The 15,482-nt window shown below is 37.4% G+C and overlaps 2 protein-coding genes across 2 annotated transcripts; one reads left to right on the top strand and one right to left on the bottom strand.

Annotated features, from left to right (window-relative positions):
- Window positions 1-1,186: 1,186 nt before the first annotated feature.
- On the bottom strand, window positions 1,187-4,483 carry LOC136807868 (uncharacterized). The gene is made up of 5 exons (XM_067064487.1): window positions 4,093-4,483; window positions 3,672-3,901; window positions 2,629-3,386; window positions 2,327-2,474; window positions 1,187-1,681 (listed from the first exon to the last, which is right to left on the bottom strand). The coding sequence occupies exons 1-5, from the start codon at window positions 4,481-4,483 to the stop codon at window positions 1,187-1,189; spliced, it is 2,022 nt and encodes a 673-aa protein (XP_066920588.1).
- Window positions 4,484-10,922: 6,439 nt separating this feature from the next.
- On the top strand, window positions 10,923-13,907 carry LOC136807867 (carbohydrate sulfotransferase 14-like). The gene is made up of 4 exons (XM_067064486.1): window positions 10,923-10,965; window positions 11,683-11,708; window positions 12,165-12,470; window positions 13,295-13,907. Exons 1-4 carry the CDS (start codon window positions 10,923-10,925, stop codon window positions 13,895-13,897), a joined length of 978 nt encoding a protein of 325 aa, XP_066920587.1. The 3' UTR covers window positions 13,898-13,907.
- The last annotated feature ends 1,575 nt before the right edge of the window (window positions 13,908-15,482 follow it).

Raw genomic sequence — 15,482 nt, 5'->3', positions numbered from 1 at the left:
TCCCGGATTCGATCCTTGAAGACGATGTTGAACGAGCCAGTAGGACTTCGATCATTGTTTCGACCAAGACGTAGTCGATTGGCAGTTAGTAGATCGATGCTTTCGAAGTCTCCTCGTATCCCTCTAATTGCCATTGGTAGATTGTGGATGTTGTTTGAGATTTGAGCAGCAAGTGTTTCGAGTTGCATCAGTGATGACTTTTGGTTTGTGAACTGAGTAGTTTCTATTGATCGACGAATCTCTCTGATCTTTCTTTCAGCACGTCCGTTCATATTGTGTCCCCCAACAGGACATACTTTAAGCTCGACAGCATAGTTGATGAATAGTTTTCACTGGGTGTCTATGAAATCGAAGTGTAGGCCTTCACATCCTTTGAGGAGCTGACTCAGTAAGGACGTGCTTTGGATATCCAACCTCACATGACAATCAAATGCTTCAATGAATGCCGTCGAGCTGTAGTCATCCATGACCTTCATTGATAAAGTTGTTGTTGTTGCACAGCAGAAGACGACCATCCATACCTTGATGCTTTTACGTTTTTGTTTTGGTGAATAGGCAAGGAATGGTCCACATATATCGAGTTAGGTGGAGTAGAATGCGGGTGCAATCATCAAATTATGCGGTGAGATTGGTCCCATTTCAATGTCGGTGCTTTTTTTCATCAAGTACCTGCATCGTTCGCAAGATGCACGTACTGATTCCATCAATGACATAGATCTGTTGAAGAAGATATCTATATGTGGTTTCGATACCAGAATGGCGAATTAGTGGATGATACCAATGGATTTCGTTAAGAATGCTGATTGCTATTGGTGAATGACGGCACACAATTGGTACTGCAAAAGTAGTAGATGACAGATCAATCATTGCTTGAGTTGCTTTTCCAGTGATGGTAATCGAGTCGTTTGGTAAAATTCGTCCAGTGTAGATAATCACTTTGTTGACCATTTCGCTTCTGTTTTTGTACTTTGATGGTTCCACGAATTCCATCACTTCTTAGGTAGCTTTCTGGTAAAAATAATTCTTTGCAGTTTCCAATGATTCTTCAATTGTGAGCCTTGGAATTTCATTGTATTTGGAATGTTTGCAATTTCGAAGGAATCTGATGGTCATTGCAAGGATACGAAATACTGCTGAAAATCTGTGACGTAACGGGTCAATTAAATAATTTGAGAATTTGTAGAACTTAGATGCTTCGTTGACATCTGCTTTGGTGAAGTGTGATTGTTGTTCTGTTGGAAACTTCCTTAGAAACTTCCTGTTGCTCCTTCTGGCTCAGTGATATTTTCTTTGCTGTGAGATTTGGGAAGTCCTCACCAGTAATCCATGGGAATCCATTGATCCATGTAGAGTTTGGTGCAATGACTTCATTTGAATCACATCTCCTTGTTGCTATGTCTGCGATCATGAAAAATGAAGAAAAATGTTTGATTTCAACCACACGACTCCTGAGCCATTTCTTGAGTGGTCTGTCTTCATTACATAACCAGTGAAGAACGATTTGACTATCAGTTAACTTGTGGGATGCGTTGTGTTGAGTTGAGAAAGCCTGATGAACAATTTCACTAGTGTGAGCATTTAGAAGTGCTGCTACTAGTTCTCCTCTTGGTTGAGTCATGTCTTCTGGTAGGATACGTGAACGAGCAAAAATCAGTTGACACGAGTAGTTGCCACAGGCTCTCTTAAAACGAATGTATATTGCTGAGCATGCAATGGATTGACTTGATCCCCAAAATCCAACGTGTTGATTTGTAGACTCTCAGCATCTTCAGGTACGATAGCTCTTCTATACAGGGCCGGCGAATCGGTTTTAAAAGTGAGGGGGCTAAATGATTATAGTGACTAAGGAGGCCCCACCGGTTGGGGCCGACGGGCCGGAAAATTTTTGAAATTATGGTACTCTACATTGGCTTAGAAGTGATCTAATTTTATTTTTATGAAGTTATTGGAATGAAAAAATCAAAGAAATTAAAAAAGTAACTAAAACGACGCTCTCGAGTCGACACAAACTCTCTACCCTAACTTCATCTAAATAAAGTTTATCCGTTAGATTTTTATGGATATGGAGCAAAGAAAGATTGTTAAACCATTTTGGCTACATTGTTGAACGTAGCCAATTTATTTTTCTCTCACCCTCTCTTTCTCTCTCTCACTCTTTTTTTTTTGCAAAAAAGTGGGGGGGGGGGCTATAGCCCCCCTAGCCCCCCCGGTTTCGCCGGCCCTGATAGGTGATGTCTTTACTTTCTGAGATGAGTTGGAAGTTCGATATCCAGAGTTGACGAAGATTCTCAGGCAATGTGTCGTGCCAAGATAGTTTTCGGTTTACTAAATCATGTAAATCTAATTTGAGCGATGCTGTGATTGGTGTGATGATTCCGGATAGATCGAAGACTTCTGAAGCTTTGGATACACATTGTCTTCTGGTTAATTTTGCTGGTACTTCATTGATGACACCAACTTTCTTGTCACGATACCTTTTTGCAAAATTGAGGTCTTTGATGTCAAGTGCGATCGAATCTTCCTTTGGTTTTCATGTCATTCCAGCAACTGATATTGTTTCACCTTCTGATGAGAGGTTATCGTTTGGATGACTTCCTGAGATTGTTACACCTTTGAGAGCAAATCCACCGTGGGATATGACTACTTCGATCTCGTTGGATATTTCTTGGACTTCTTCGTGTTGAATGCCCAGATAAACAATCGTCGACGTAGATATCCTTTGAAACAGTACGATGAACATCTGGATGTTGGTCTTGGAAGATTTCGGCGGTCTCCCTCAAACCGAATTCTGCCTGATTTCCGCTTGATTTAACTCCGTACATGAGAGTTTTGATGATTTTTTCGTCTGGTGATAAATCATGGGCAAGTGATTCATGCCATAGGTATCGTTGCAAACACCAATGAGATTGATCGAGCTTGATTGTGTTATACATCTTCTGGATGTCAGTGTGAAATGCAAATCTTTGTCCCCTCCACCGAAGGAAGGTTTCAAGAAGTTTATTCATACCATTGCGTCCTCTGGGTAGGATGTCGTTCAGTGATTTCCCAGATTCAGTTGGCATTGAAGCATCGTAGACGACACGACATGGTGTGGAGATTGATGATGGTTTCCAGACTGCACGCCAGGGAATGAAGTTTTGTACAGGGTTTGATTGGAGCATTCTTTGTTGATCAATTGGTAGGTTCTTTACATATTCGACATAACCAAGTGATTGAAGTTTGGATTCCGATTCGATTATGTCATCCTTGTCCTGTTGATTCTTTGCAAGACGTTTGACTTGTTGATTGTACACGCATAGAGCAATGTTTCGATTTGGTGCAAGTGCAGTCTCAGGATTTTGGAGTAATGGTAATGTAGCAGTTGTTATGCACTCGTAGACGTTGACCTTCACAGAACGATTGATTAGGTCCTGCTCCACTTCTTCTCTGATGCGTCTTCAGTACTGTGTTCTTTGCAGGTGGTACAGTTTCGACATTTGACACATCTGAAGCTGATTTCACTACCAGTTGATTCTACTTGAATGAATTGGTTGTAGTCTTGTTTGATGTCCTCGTAACCCAGTAGTCTGAGGTCTGGATTGACATTGTATCCTTGGCGATAGATCTTCAGTTGGCTGTTGATAAAGTGGCTTGATTGGAAGGAATGGAATGCATGTAACTCTTCAAAATACTTCATGTGGACCACCGGTAACTCCTTGGCTGCCATCGACGCTTCTGAACTTTGACTTGTAAATTGTTAATCCTGATGGAAGTTCAAAGACCTTCTCTGGGAAATTTGAAAGATGTCGAATCCCAATCATGAAGTCAACATCTCCACCGACTCGTTTTGGAAGACTTGGTAACTCTATTGGATCGCCACATTGTTCCTGGTAATGATGCTGGATATCTCTTTCAACTTTGCCTTGGAGAGGATAGAATGGAGACGTATATTGTAGATGCCATGGTCTGTGCAAAATGTGATACCACCGACTCTTCCCATCCAGACTGTGCCCGAGTATTGTTGAACAGCTCGAGCACCCAACGATTGAGTTGCTTGAAATCTTGTAATAAAGTTAGCTCATCCGATGTCGTAGAAGATTGTATATTCCTTACCGTCGACTTCAATCGTTTGGAGCATGTACATTGCTTTGATGATTGGGTTTGATTTTTCGACGGTGTTGGCTTCATCTTTGATTGGTGGATGTTCTTCAATTTCAAGATGTGATAAATTGATTTCTTTAGAGAATGATGGAAGTTGACGTTGGCGTGTGAGACATCTTGATTTGTAATGTTCGAGCAGATTTTGTTGGTCATCTTTGTGGGAATCGCATACGAGGACGTGCATTTTGGTTGTGAATGGGTCGTGATACGGATGCTTGCAGATGAAGGCTCGTTGGCATTGACCATCTTGATGTTTGCCGGATTTGCGTTGTGCACCTGGATATAAACATTGGTAGCATAGACCCTTTGATCGTAGTTTTTGGAATCTTTCCAGTGGTGACATCTCGACGAATTTCGGGCATGCAAAATATTGTACGATTTTGGTGTTGCTTGGACCATTGGTTGCGATGTGATTGCGATCACCACAGATATGACATACCAGTTCGTCTTTGACGTCAGAATGATAGGAAGGCGAATCTCGTTTGTGTGGTTTCTGTTCAGGTTTCTGTGGTTCTTACTTGTAGATGAGTTGTTTTTGCTCTTGGATTTTGCGTTCGATCTCGAGGAATTTGATGAGTTGGTCCCATAGATCATTTTCTTCCAGTTCGTCCTCACACGTTGATTGGAGCCATCTTGTTGTCATGCTTGTGCCCATGAGAAGGTAGATACGTTGCAGTCCATCTCCATTATACAACCTTTGTTCGATCTTATGCCTTTTGCCGAGTATTATTAGATCCTTCATGGTGCTGATAATTTTGCTGATGACTTCTGCAGCTTTGGATGGTGATTTGATCTTGGAGGGGATTTCAAGCTTGGAGAGCTCAGAAAGTTTGTTGTCGAGTAGTATCTTCGTGTTTCCGTAGGACGACTTGAGGCGTTTCCACATCTCATCAATGTCGGTGTCAGCTTTGACAATTGACAGTGCTGGCTGGTCCAGGTAGTTATTTCGAAGTAGGTATGGTAGGAAGATTTTTGGTGTATCACGAAGGTTGATCTTTTCAAACTCGGTTTGAAAGGTATAGATGTCCATAGTTGATTCGAATCCACTGAACTTTGGAAGCTTGATTTTGAGGATGGAGTCCTTGAATTTTGAATGTTTCTCAAGTTCACACGATGAGACTTCTTTGTCGATAAGTGAGATGAGTATGCGAAAATTGGTGAGTGAAGCTTCATACCGTGTTTGAAGGCCAAAAACTTCGGATTGTTTGGTGGTACCAAAGGCTTCTTTGATGAGTGGTTGAAGATCTTTAGATATGCATTCGAGTGATTTGTAGATGTCACTTGTCCCTTTTTGTGCGTTTTTGAGTTCAGCATCTGGTGATTGAGATGGAACAAAGGATGTTTTACTTTCGACGAGTTTGAGTTTTTGATGAATACTTTTGGTGGCAAATTCGATAGATTTGAGTTGTGCCGATCGGTTTGTTTGAGTGATAGCACTTTTTAAGGTACGTTTCTTGGCTAGACCCTCTTTGGTGTATGCTTTGATGGTTTGCAAGGTGGTCTGGTAGCTTTGATCTTCATCAAATTGAAGCTCGGTATGCAATCGTTTATATGTTGCTTTGAGTGTTCCAATGACGTTAAGGGAATCAGTTATTTCGTCAATATCGACCAAATCAATGATAGGATTCTCGTCTATGAAATCTTCAATGTCTTCTTGGATGAGTTTCAGTCCTGGCTATGCGGATTTCACCAGCTTAGCGATAGCGATATGTGAGGTGTCTATTTTTGGTAGCTTGGGTATAGCTCCCTTGGCGGTGTCTGATTTTGGTACATCACGATGGAGTCCTGGTGGAATAGTTTCGTCTTGATTTGGTAGCGCTTGATCGTCTGGTTTTGTGGCCATTTTCGGTTCGGGCTTTCGAGGTCCTATCCGTGGTTGGTACTTCTTTTTGCTCCGAAGTAGCATGCGCAACAGCGAATTGTTGAGTGGGCGTGGCGATGAAGACGATTGGATAGCTGATGTAATTAGTAGCTTGTTGAGTTCGAGGCGATACTGTTTGAATTCAAGGCAACTCTGTTTGAATGTAGGGATTTGGGGTTGATTGGAATGAATGCGATCAGGCTTTGTTTGTAACGACTGTTCAAACTGAAACAAAAGTTGAATATTTCTAAATTTTATGATTGAAAACTTGACAAAATCTAATATAGGACTTAAGTTGGAATGAATGTGGAAAAATTGACAAAAATTGATTGATAAATTAACTTGAAAATTGAAATAAGGAGAAATTGACTCCTTGAAAATTGGCTAAGTTGACAAATCAAACTTAGGAAAAATTGAAAATTATTTAGAAAAATTGAAATGCGGAGGAATTTACTCCTTGAAAATTTGGCTAAGTTGACAACTCAAACTTAGAATAATCTAGGGTAAATGTTGTTTAATAAAAGCATTCATGGATCTTGACAATGTACGAAATCAAAATCAAAGTAAATCAAGGCAGAGGAGTTTTCTCATTGGAGCTAAGGATCCTTACGTCGTCTTTTTAAAGTTCATAGCGTCGTTTTTGCAATTAAACTCTTAATTACTGTTAAGGGATTTGATTAAAAAGCAGTTTATGGCTGCGTTCAAACCAACTGGCATTTGTAATTTGGCATTTGCTCATGAGGGATTCGATTTTAATAGCTTTTCCATTGTATTTTCTGTCATGGCATTTAAGGAATCGTCTTTTTAGAGTCATTACTGAAAAGGTGATTCCCTCAAGTTCAACTTTGACAGATAAAACAATGAAAAACATGGAATTTCTCAAAAACTGCAGTCATTAAGACTGAAACCTTTTGCCGTAGGGCTAGGCTATGGCAAATCTTGCAAATTTTACAACCTATAGAAAGAACTGAATAAAAAACGTCAAATACTTTAAAAAATCAAAAATGTCACTTTTTCTCTCTGTTTTGGTTCCTTTGTTTGATTTGAAATGCCAGAAAAGGGGATTCCTTTGCTCAAAATGGCATTTCAAATGCCAACGAAATGCCAACACGCTGGCATCATTAGGCATTTGACAAACCGAACAATTGCGCGGAACAATATAATTCAAAAGAATACTGCAAGCAATTACAAATGCCAGGCTGGTCTAAACGCAGCCTATAAAGGCAATTCTTTGTTAAAAGTGTTAAAGAACCTAAAACATAACTTTTGTGTTCAACTACTAAATCAATTTTTCGACTATGGTCAGAGCATTTAAGGGAATGCTTCTCTAGATTTTTCTTTAGAGCCGAGAAAACTTTTTTGCTAAAATCTGCTTCATAGTTTATCCAGACTGTAAAGTTTGTTTTTATTCATGATGTTTCTAGTTTACTGCCTGGGTCTTCCTAAAGCGAATGTGCGAAGCTTAAAATTTGGTTAACCCTCGGTTTATTTAGCATCTAGGTAGAAACACCCTCTTCTCACAGACCCGGTAGAATTTTATCCAGTGGAGGTAAAATAACGGACCAAAACTCGATGGGGATTGATATTACCACGTCTTTTATTGCTGGGAATTTGAATTACATTGTTTTCTAGCCAAAGAATTCTGTGGGGAGGAAAAAAATAGCACATTATTTTGCAGTGAGGATTTGCTTATTTGATTATTTTCAACGGGGACAAAAATCAGAGTATAATTTTCCACTGGGAACGATATTTTGGCCAATTTTTCAGTGAGAAGGGTTCCCAGTGGGTCTGTGAGAAGAGGGTGTGTAGAACAAGCAGTAATTACACATTTTTTTATAAACAACTGATTTTCTAAGGGTTTAGTCCGGAGAATGGCCAAAAAGTTAAGCAACTTGGCCTTTAGCAACCTAGCCCTGAAACTGAGCATAAACCAGCAAACGAAACAAAAAAATACCTAAGGGATATATCATTTACACGTTTTTTTATAACAAACAATATAAGAACATTCGAGAAGGCTTCGATACACACAAAATGGTAAAAATAAGAACATGTTAAGAAGAATTTTATAGGCTTAAAACTCAAAAAGTTAATAACATCCGAAGGCTTCAAAACATTTGGATGTTCTTAGGGACATTAAATCTAGATTTTCATTTACTCAATTTTATAAGTGGGGTGTTAATCTATCCATAAAATTTCACACCTATTTGTTATTCTTTATTCGATTTTATTTGTTGATATAATCATTTTTCAGATTCTTCCTTTTTATTTCCAATTTAACTGCAAAAAAGAACTGTTTTCAAGAGAAGCGTTGTGGATAAATTGAACTTTTTGGAACATTTTCTATTTATAATTTATTAATTCTTCTGCTAGCAACTAGTTACAAATTTTGATTATTTTGGATCGGTAAAAAGATTGCGGAATTTATGTTCCTTAAAAAAACTTCTAAACTTTTGACACACATTATAGTAGTCTATTTCCAAAACTGAGATATTTGAATTTGAGATTACAAATACTGTGTATCTACAGTTTTGAAGTTACACCCCCTTCTCACAGACCCGGTATGATTTTTTCAGCCAGTTGGGATAAAAATAATGGACTCGATGGGGATTGATATTTCCATATTTTATATCACTGGGGATTTCGATTATTTTGTTTTAAAGACAGGAAATTCAGTGGGAATGGGAAAAATACCATAACATTTTGCAATGAGGATTGGTTTATTTGATTATTTTCAGTGGGGACAAAAATGGGAGTATAATTTTCCACTGGGGACGGAATTTTGGCCAATTTTTCCAGTTGGAAGTGGTCCCAGTGGGTCTGTGAGAAGGGGGTGTGAAATGATGTTAGCTACATTTTGTAAATAGATGAAACTACATTGCTGCGATTATATATTTACGACTGTAGACGACGCGTTTTTAATTTAGTTCGAATTACAAAGAGATCTGAGTATAGGTTATTTTTCGATTTTCTTTCGGGGATTCAGAGACGTACGCGTTTTTTTATAAGAACATCCAAAAATTAAAGTCTTCGAATGTTCTTAACTTTTTGAGTTTTAAAACTAAAAATGTTCTTAACATGCCCTTATTTTCACCATTTAGTGAGTATTTTTCGAGTCCGGCAAGCCTTAAAATGTTTTTAACTTTCTCTTAACATTTTCGCCATCGAAGCTTTATGTTCTTTTGTAGGTTGTTCTTATAAAAAAAACGTGTACAAAGTTTTCTTTTTTACATCGGGGCTAATTTGACCAACTACTGATACAGGGGTATACTTACTAAATACTTACTAAATACTTACTAAATACACTTTCTTATTAAAAAACATGACTACAGTTGAAACTCTCTAATTCGACTTTCAAGGGGTGTTGGATTTTCATCGAATAATGGATCATATGGAATAGTAGAGTATTCAATTAGAGAGCCTCAACACTGTACTTACCTTGAACTGATAATTGTGTCAATCAACCAATCGATGAACTACGAAGGAAAAAAGTAAAGAAAGACCATGTAAAAACTTGCCGCTCTTATGGGTTCTTAAAAGAATCTCTGATATATTTTGCTACATGATTTGACTGATTTGGCCAAACTATTTAGAATACACTAAGAATATCTTCATCGTGCACTTCGGCGACTGCTTCTATGATCGTCGTTACCGGAGCATTTTTCCAAATCAGGATCTACTACAAATTGATTTTAGGTAGCATTCGGATCCTGACCTAAGAATACCTTTGGAATATGATTTTTCCCCAAAAAAAAAATTTAAGGAATTCCTGATGAAATGTAAAAACTATTCTTGTTCATTTGAAGGCTTTTGGCATTTGTAGACTCCAAAACATACAATTTCTTTGGAAATTGCACAATAATATTCACAAAATTGCAAAATAAGAACATTTTAAAAGCGTTTTTTAGGCTTAAAACTGAAAAAAGTTAAAAACATCCGAGTAGGCTCAATTCCATTTTATATCCATACAGAGGGGGGGGGGTTGGACGAACATTTCCAGGTGTAAAAGACTGATTATAAATATTCCAGCGTCACTTTAAGGCTTATAAGATGAAAAAATATTTTTTCCAAGGCTTCTTTTGCAAATCTTGCCATTTTCCAGGGGGTATCCACACATTTCAAAGAATCTTTTCTTGACTTGAAAAGGTTCGTGCAGCCCCATATTCTATGAACAGCCCAACATGCGTGTGACTATTTTTAATAATTAATTTTACGTTCCCCTATTTTGCATGTAAGTCTTACTCTGATTGAAATATAATTTAAATGTAAAACAAACGACTCTGAGAAGGAGTGGGTGTATCACGTTTGAAACCTAAATTTAGAGAAAGAAGTTTTCCATTTTGAGTAAAATGTGAAAGATTAATGAAAAAAATTAATTTCTTTTTAACTGGGTGACCGCTAGATTATAACAAGATTACCGTGCCTGATAACCCCTCAAGAACTTTGCGTTATTTCATTGCGATACATTGATCCCAATTCCATTTGAAAAAGCATTTCTTATGATTGGTATTGACTGTATAAGAGGAATGTTTTCATGATTTAACTTTAACATTTTGAAAATAAAACTAGAACAGTGGAGTCTCCATAACTCAAACCCGAACAAGGAACACAAATTTGTTCGAGTTAAGGTAGTTTCATTTTATGGAGTATGGTTTATAAGGCATTGTTAACCGAGGGGACGAGAAAACTTGTTTGAGTTAAGCGACATTCGAGGTGTAGACGTTCGAGCTAAGAAACTCTACATTATTACCAACAGACCATATGTATGAAAACCAAATGCCAGGCGATAAATAAATGAAAATTTAAAGTGTTGAATTTATTATAATGATTTTTATTATAGGAAAAAAAGGTTATGAGAGAAGGAATGAAATTAACAAGGAAATGTTTTTTCAGTATTTTTACGGCAATGATCTTCACATACATCATGGCAAGTTTGATGTGCTGTAATGTGCAGACTAAAAGAGAAGGTATCATTAAATCTGCGGTCCTACACAAGAGCACTCCCCCTCATCGGTGAAGGTGTGATTGGATCCCGGGGGATCCGATAAAACGATCATACGTCCGGCCCAGATTTAGGGTAAAATTAGCGTAATGAGACCATTTTTTTCGACTTGAAGACGTGATTAGAACTTTTTTAATGCGTGATGGTATGATCAAAGACTCCATTGGTCAAACATCGCATACTTTAACAATGTAGATTTTTAATATTAGACTTAACACTTGACTAAACGACCTTGTGATCAAAGGAATCATATGCTCCATTAAGATAAGAATATAGTTTGACAACTAAACCCCTTCAAAATTGAAGAGGTTTTAGATTTATTCGTCTGAAGTATCCACAAAACACCCCTGTCTCACAGCCCCGGTGGAACTTTTTTCCCACAATGGGGATAAAAATTTCTATCGAAATCCCAATGCAATTGGGATAGAAATTCTATTGTTCCCAAGCTTAAAATATCCATTTGGGATGGTTTTTGACAGCAAATTTTTGCATTGAATTTCGAATGGGGATGAAATCAAAGTCAATTAACCGGAGGGGCTGAAATTGTAGGGTATTTTGTCCACCGTGGACGACATTTTTGTCAATATCTCAATGGGGCTGGGGTCCCACCGGGTCTGTGACACAGGGGTGTCACAAATAAGTAAAATAATTTCGGAAAAAGTCCTTCTTTTTCTAATTTCAGATCGATGGACTAACTTGGCAAGTGTTGTGAGTATAATGTTTGTGATTAACCTGATGTAATGTATTAGATGTTTGTTACAAAATAATTGACAAGCAAACATTTTGATACAAAAAAATTCAATTAAATTCAAGAATAAAAAAAGTAAATGTCAAATTAGAGAGCGTCTCAACTGAATTTTAACTGTAACTGTATTTGAAATAGCCATAACGGCTGAAAATAATGAACGAATCGTCCCTTGCGATACACCATTTTGACCGTAATCACACGGTCAGACGCGTGCCACTTTATTATTTAAATAACCCCCCTCTAAACTCGACCCAACCCTTTTTTACACCTTTTCTATTGTTTATAGGTGCGAAAAAAGACTGGGATGTTTTAAGGGTGGTAAAAAGGACAAAAAATGCCCCGCGGCAATTGGCGGCTACGGTCGAAAAGATGTATTGGCTGAATCTTTTGATTAAGGTTATTATTCTAATTTTTAGCCACATATAAACGCCACAAGGAGTGGATTTCTTCTGAAATCACCTGAGAAAGTATCACACGCAAAAACAATCAATGAGGACAACGAGCAACAACAACGTTTATCTCATCTCAAAGATTTCTGCCAACGACGACAGAAAAATCATAACAACAAAACCTTAAAATTTGGAGATAGCTTCATATACAATGATAAAAAGAAATTTGTATATTGCCGTATACCAAAAGTAGCATGTACAACATGGAAGAAGGTTGTTTTGTATACGTTGGGTATTGTCGACACTCATCCGGTCAATACCTCTCTCAATACTGTGAGTATTACCATAGTATGTCCGAAAGAAAGCTGGTCTGAATACTCAAAGGCTTGGGGACACGAGAAATTTTTTGTGTGCAATGTGCAATGCAACATGCTTTATCCCACCAACACAAGAAAAAAGTGTATGTCCCATTGTTTTTTTTTTTATTTCACGGGTGACGAAAAGTTAGGGAAATACCCAAAAGACACGCTCATTTTGTCGTCCCTGGGACAAAAGTCAGATTTCATTTGGGGTGGAGAAACGAGAAAGCGTTTCAGTTTGTTGAGATGGAACATGTTGGATTTAAATCCTTGAAAACCAGTAGGGACTCTCAAAACTTTAGCTCACTTTAGCATTGTCAAAATGTGACGTGAGCAGAGTTTTCAAAATAAGGATAACATTTCGAAGCTTTGTAATTTTTACCATATAATCGAGTGCATGATACAGGGGTATGTTTGAAATTATTACAAAGCAATGATAACTTTTTGTTTATAACACCCCTGTGTCACAGCCCCGGTGGAACTTTTTTCCTTGGTTTGGATAAAAATTCTTATTGAAAGCCCAACGAAGATAGAAATTCTATTGTTCAAAGGTTAAAAAATCTAGTGTGGATGGTTTTGGAGTGCAGTTTTTAAACATTGAACTTCGAATGGGGATATCAGAGTCAATCTCCAGTGGGGCTAAATTCCAGGGTATTTTCCTACCGGGGACGAAATTTTTGCCAAATCTTCCAGTAGGGCTTGGGTCCCAGCGGGTCTATGACACCCCTGGTGTTTTACACGTCTCAAGGGGGGGGGTTCTATTTATGGTTACATCTCTGTTCAATTTGCTGTTTTCAGCTTTATAGCTACCGTATGCCGTACATGAAGGACTTCAAAAACGATACCCAACGAATCAAATACATGCAAGACAATTATTTCTCATTCATGCTCTCTCGTCATCCATTTGATCGTCTCTTCTCAGTCTACAGAAACAAATTTCAGAATCCAGTGGTCAAAAGAGCAAGTTTCCTGCATTATTTTGGTCCAATCATTCTTAAAGTAACAGGAAAAAATCTAAACACTCACTCGAAGAAAATAAGGCATGGAATCGAATATTATGATATCACTTTTGAAGAATTTTTAACGTTTTTAACAATGGGTGGTTATGACGCAGATGACCATTGGACGCCACAGACTTCATTGTGCCAAATATGTAAATACGAATTCGATTTCATTGGTAGATTTGAACATTTGAGTTTAGATTCGAATAAGATTTTCAAACTAATTCAAACTGATATAAATTTTTCAATTTCACATGACTATAAACAAAAAACAACCGATGTTTTAAAAGATGTCTATTCAAAAATACCGAGAACTTTGTTGTTGAAAGTTTATCAAGTTTATAAATATGATTTTGATGCTTTTGGATATCATCCCAATGAATATTTTCACTTTTTGTAAAAGATATACGAGATTTTAGATTGTTTATGATTTCATGAATTTTCATTTTCTTTCCTGGCAGATTCCTGTTATGGTTTGTTTTAGAATGTTATCGGCAATCTGATTGGTTAAAAAGAGTACAATATATCTTGTATTTTACATGTAAAAACATAAATTGACGAAAAGATGTTGTTTATTGTAGCAGTAGAAGCAATCTAACGTCAATTTGCTACAAAAGTGCCCTGCCCTTTTTTCCAACACAAAATCAGACGCAAGCTCATGTACAATACAGAAATATTTTACTCGTTCCGACAATTGAATTTCAAGCCCGAAGGGCCAGAAGCGAAACTTTAACCCATCTCAGGCAAGAGAAATTGAACCTACTTAATTCCCATACCAAACGCGCATAGAACGCGCCGTAATCATGACGACGGATTGTACGGTTGTTTTGGAGGACTACCTTTTTTTTAAATCTAGTGATAGAATTAAGTTTCGATCCGGCGTTTGGGTAAATACTACGCGTGGGCGTTCTGGATAGGAAATAAGTTGTTTCATTTCCCATCCAGGAATCTCGCCTCGCAATTTTTTTTCCGCCATCGGACTCAGACCTGATTTAACGGCCGAAGACCTGAATCAACGGCCGAAGACCTGAATCAACGGCCGAAGAACTGATAAATAAAGTCACCGGTCGAATACCTGATACTCATTAATAGATAAATTAGGGTCAGTTAAACTAGCTTGAACCACCCGGCAAGGCATCAGTTGCGATGGTCCAGTGGTTAGTGCAGTGGTATCGAAGACGAAAAATGAGTAGTACGAGACGAGTTATTGATATAAATTTTTATTTTTTTTAGTTTAAAATCTTTTAACTTAATTTGTTTTCAGTACTATTTCCCATTGAAACATCATATAAAAATCTTGATTGAATTTATAAAAAAGATTTATAACAAATTTCCACAATTCATTTTCTCCAGGTCTTCGGCCGTTAAAAAAGGTATTCGACCGTTGGATCAATTCTTCGGTGTTTAATCCAGGTCTTCGGCCACTAAATCAGGGTCTGCAACCTCTAATTCAAGTCTGCGTCCGCTGACGGAAAAAAAAATCTGCCTCGCCTCTAGCCCTTCGGGCTTGAAACTCAATGGTTCCGACATATTGTGTAAAAAAATATTGGAACTAAAGTCTATTCACGATAAGTGTGCACTCTTTTTTCATTAACCTATAACTTTTGAAGGAATTCTTCAATCTTTATAAATTTGGTATCATTAGAAAGATATTAGCGAGTGGAACAATTTGAAATAAAAAAATCTTTAAACAATATCTGAAAACGAAGATGAAAATGAAGAAGAAAAAACTGAAGATCTTGTAGAGAAGTGCTATGACTTTCATTTTCACTGGAGAGATTCTTTGATCTTAGGAGGTCATCACTGTGAAGAAATTTCACTAAAATATTTTTTCAATATAAAGTTATGATACAAAGTTGATACGTTATTGACCCCAAAAAACAGCAGAAAACAGCAGAAATCAGCGTTTTTAGACTTCAATCAGCTTATAATTTTGTTTGATATCTTTTGACTGAATGATTATTTTTGAGAAATTTTTTCACAGT

The sequence above is a fragment of the Clytia hemisphaerica genome, unplaced genomic scaffold (assembly GCF_902728285.1).
Source record: "Clytia hemisphaerica strain Z4C2 unplaced genomic scaffold, Clytia hemisphaerica genome assembly, whole genome shotgun sequence".
Lineage (NCBI taxonomy): Eukaryota > Metazoa > Cnidaria > Hydrozoa > Leptothecata > Clytiidae > Clytia > Clytia hemisphaerica.
This window is presented reverse-complemented; position numbering and strand designations above follow the sequence as displayed.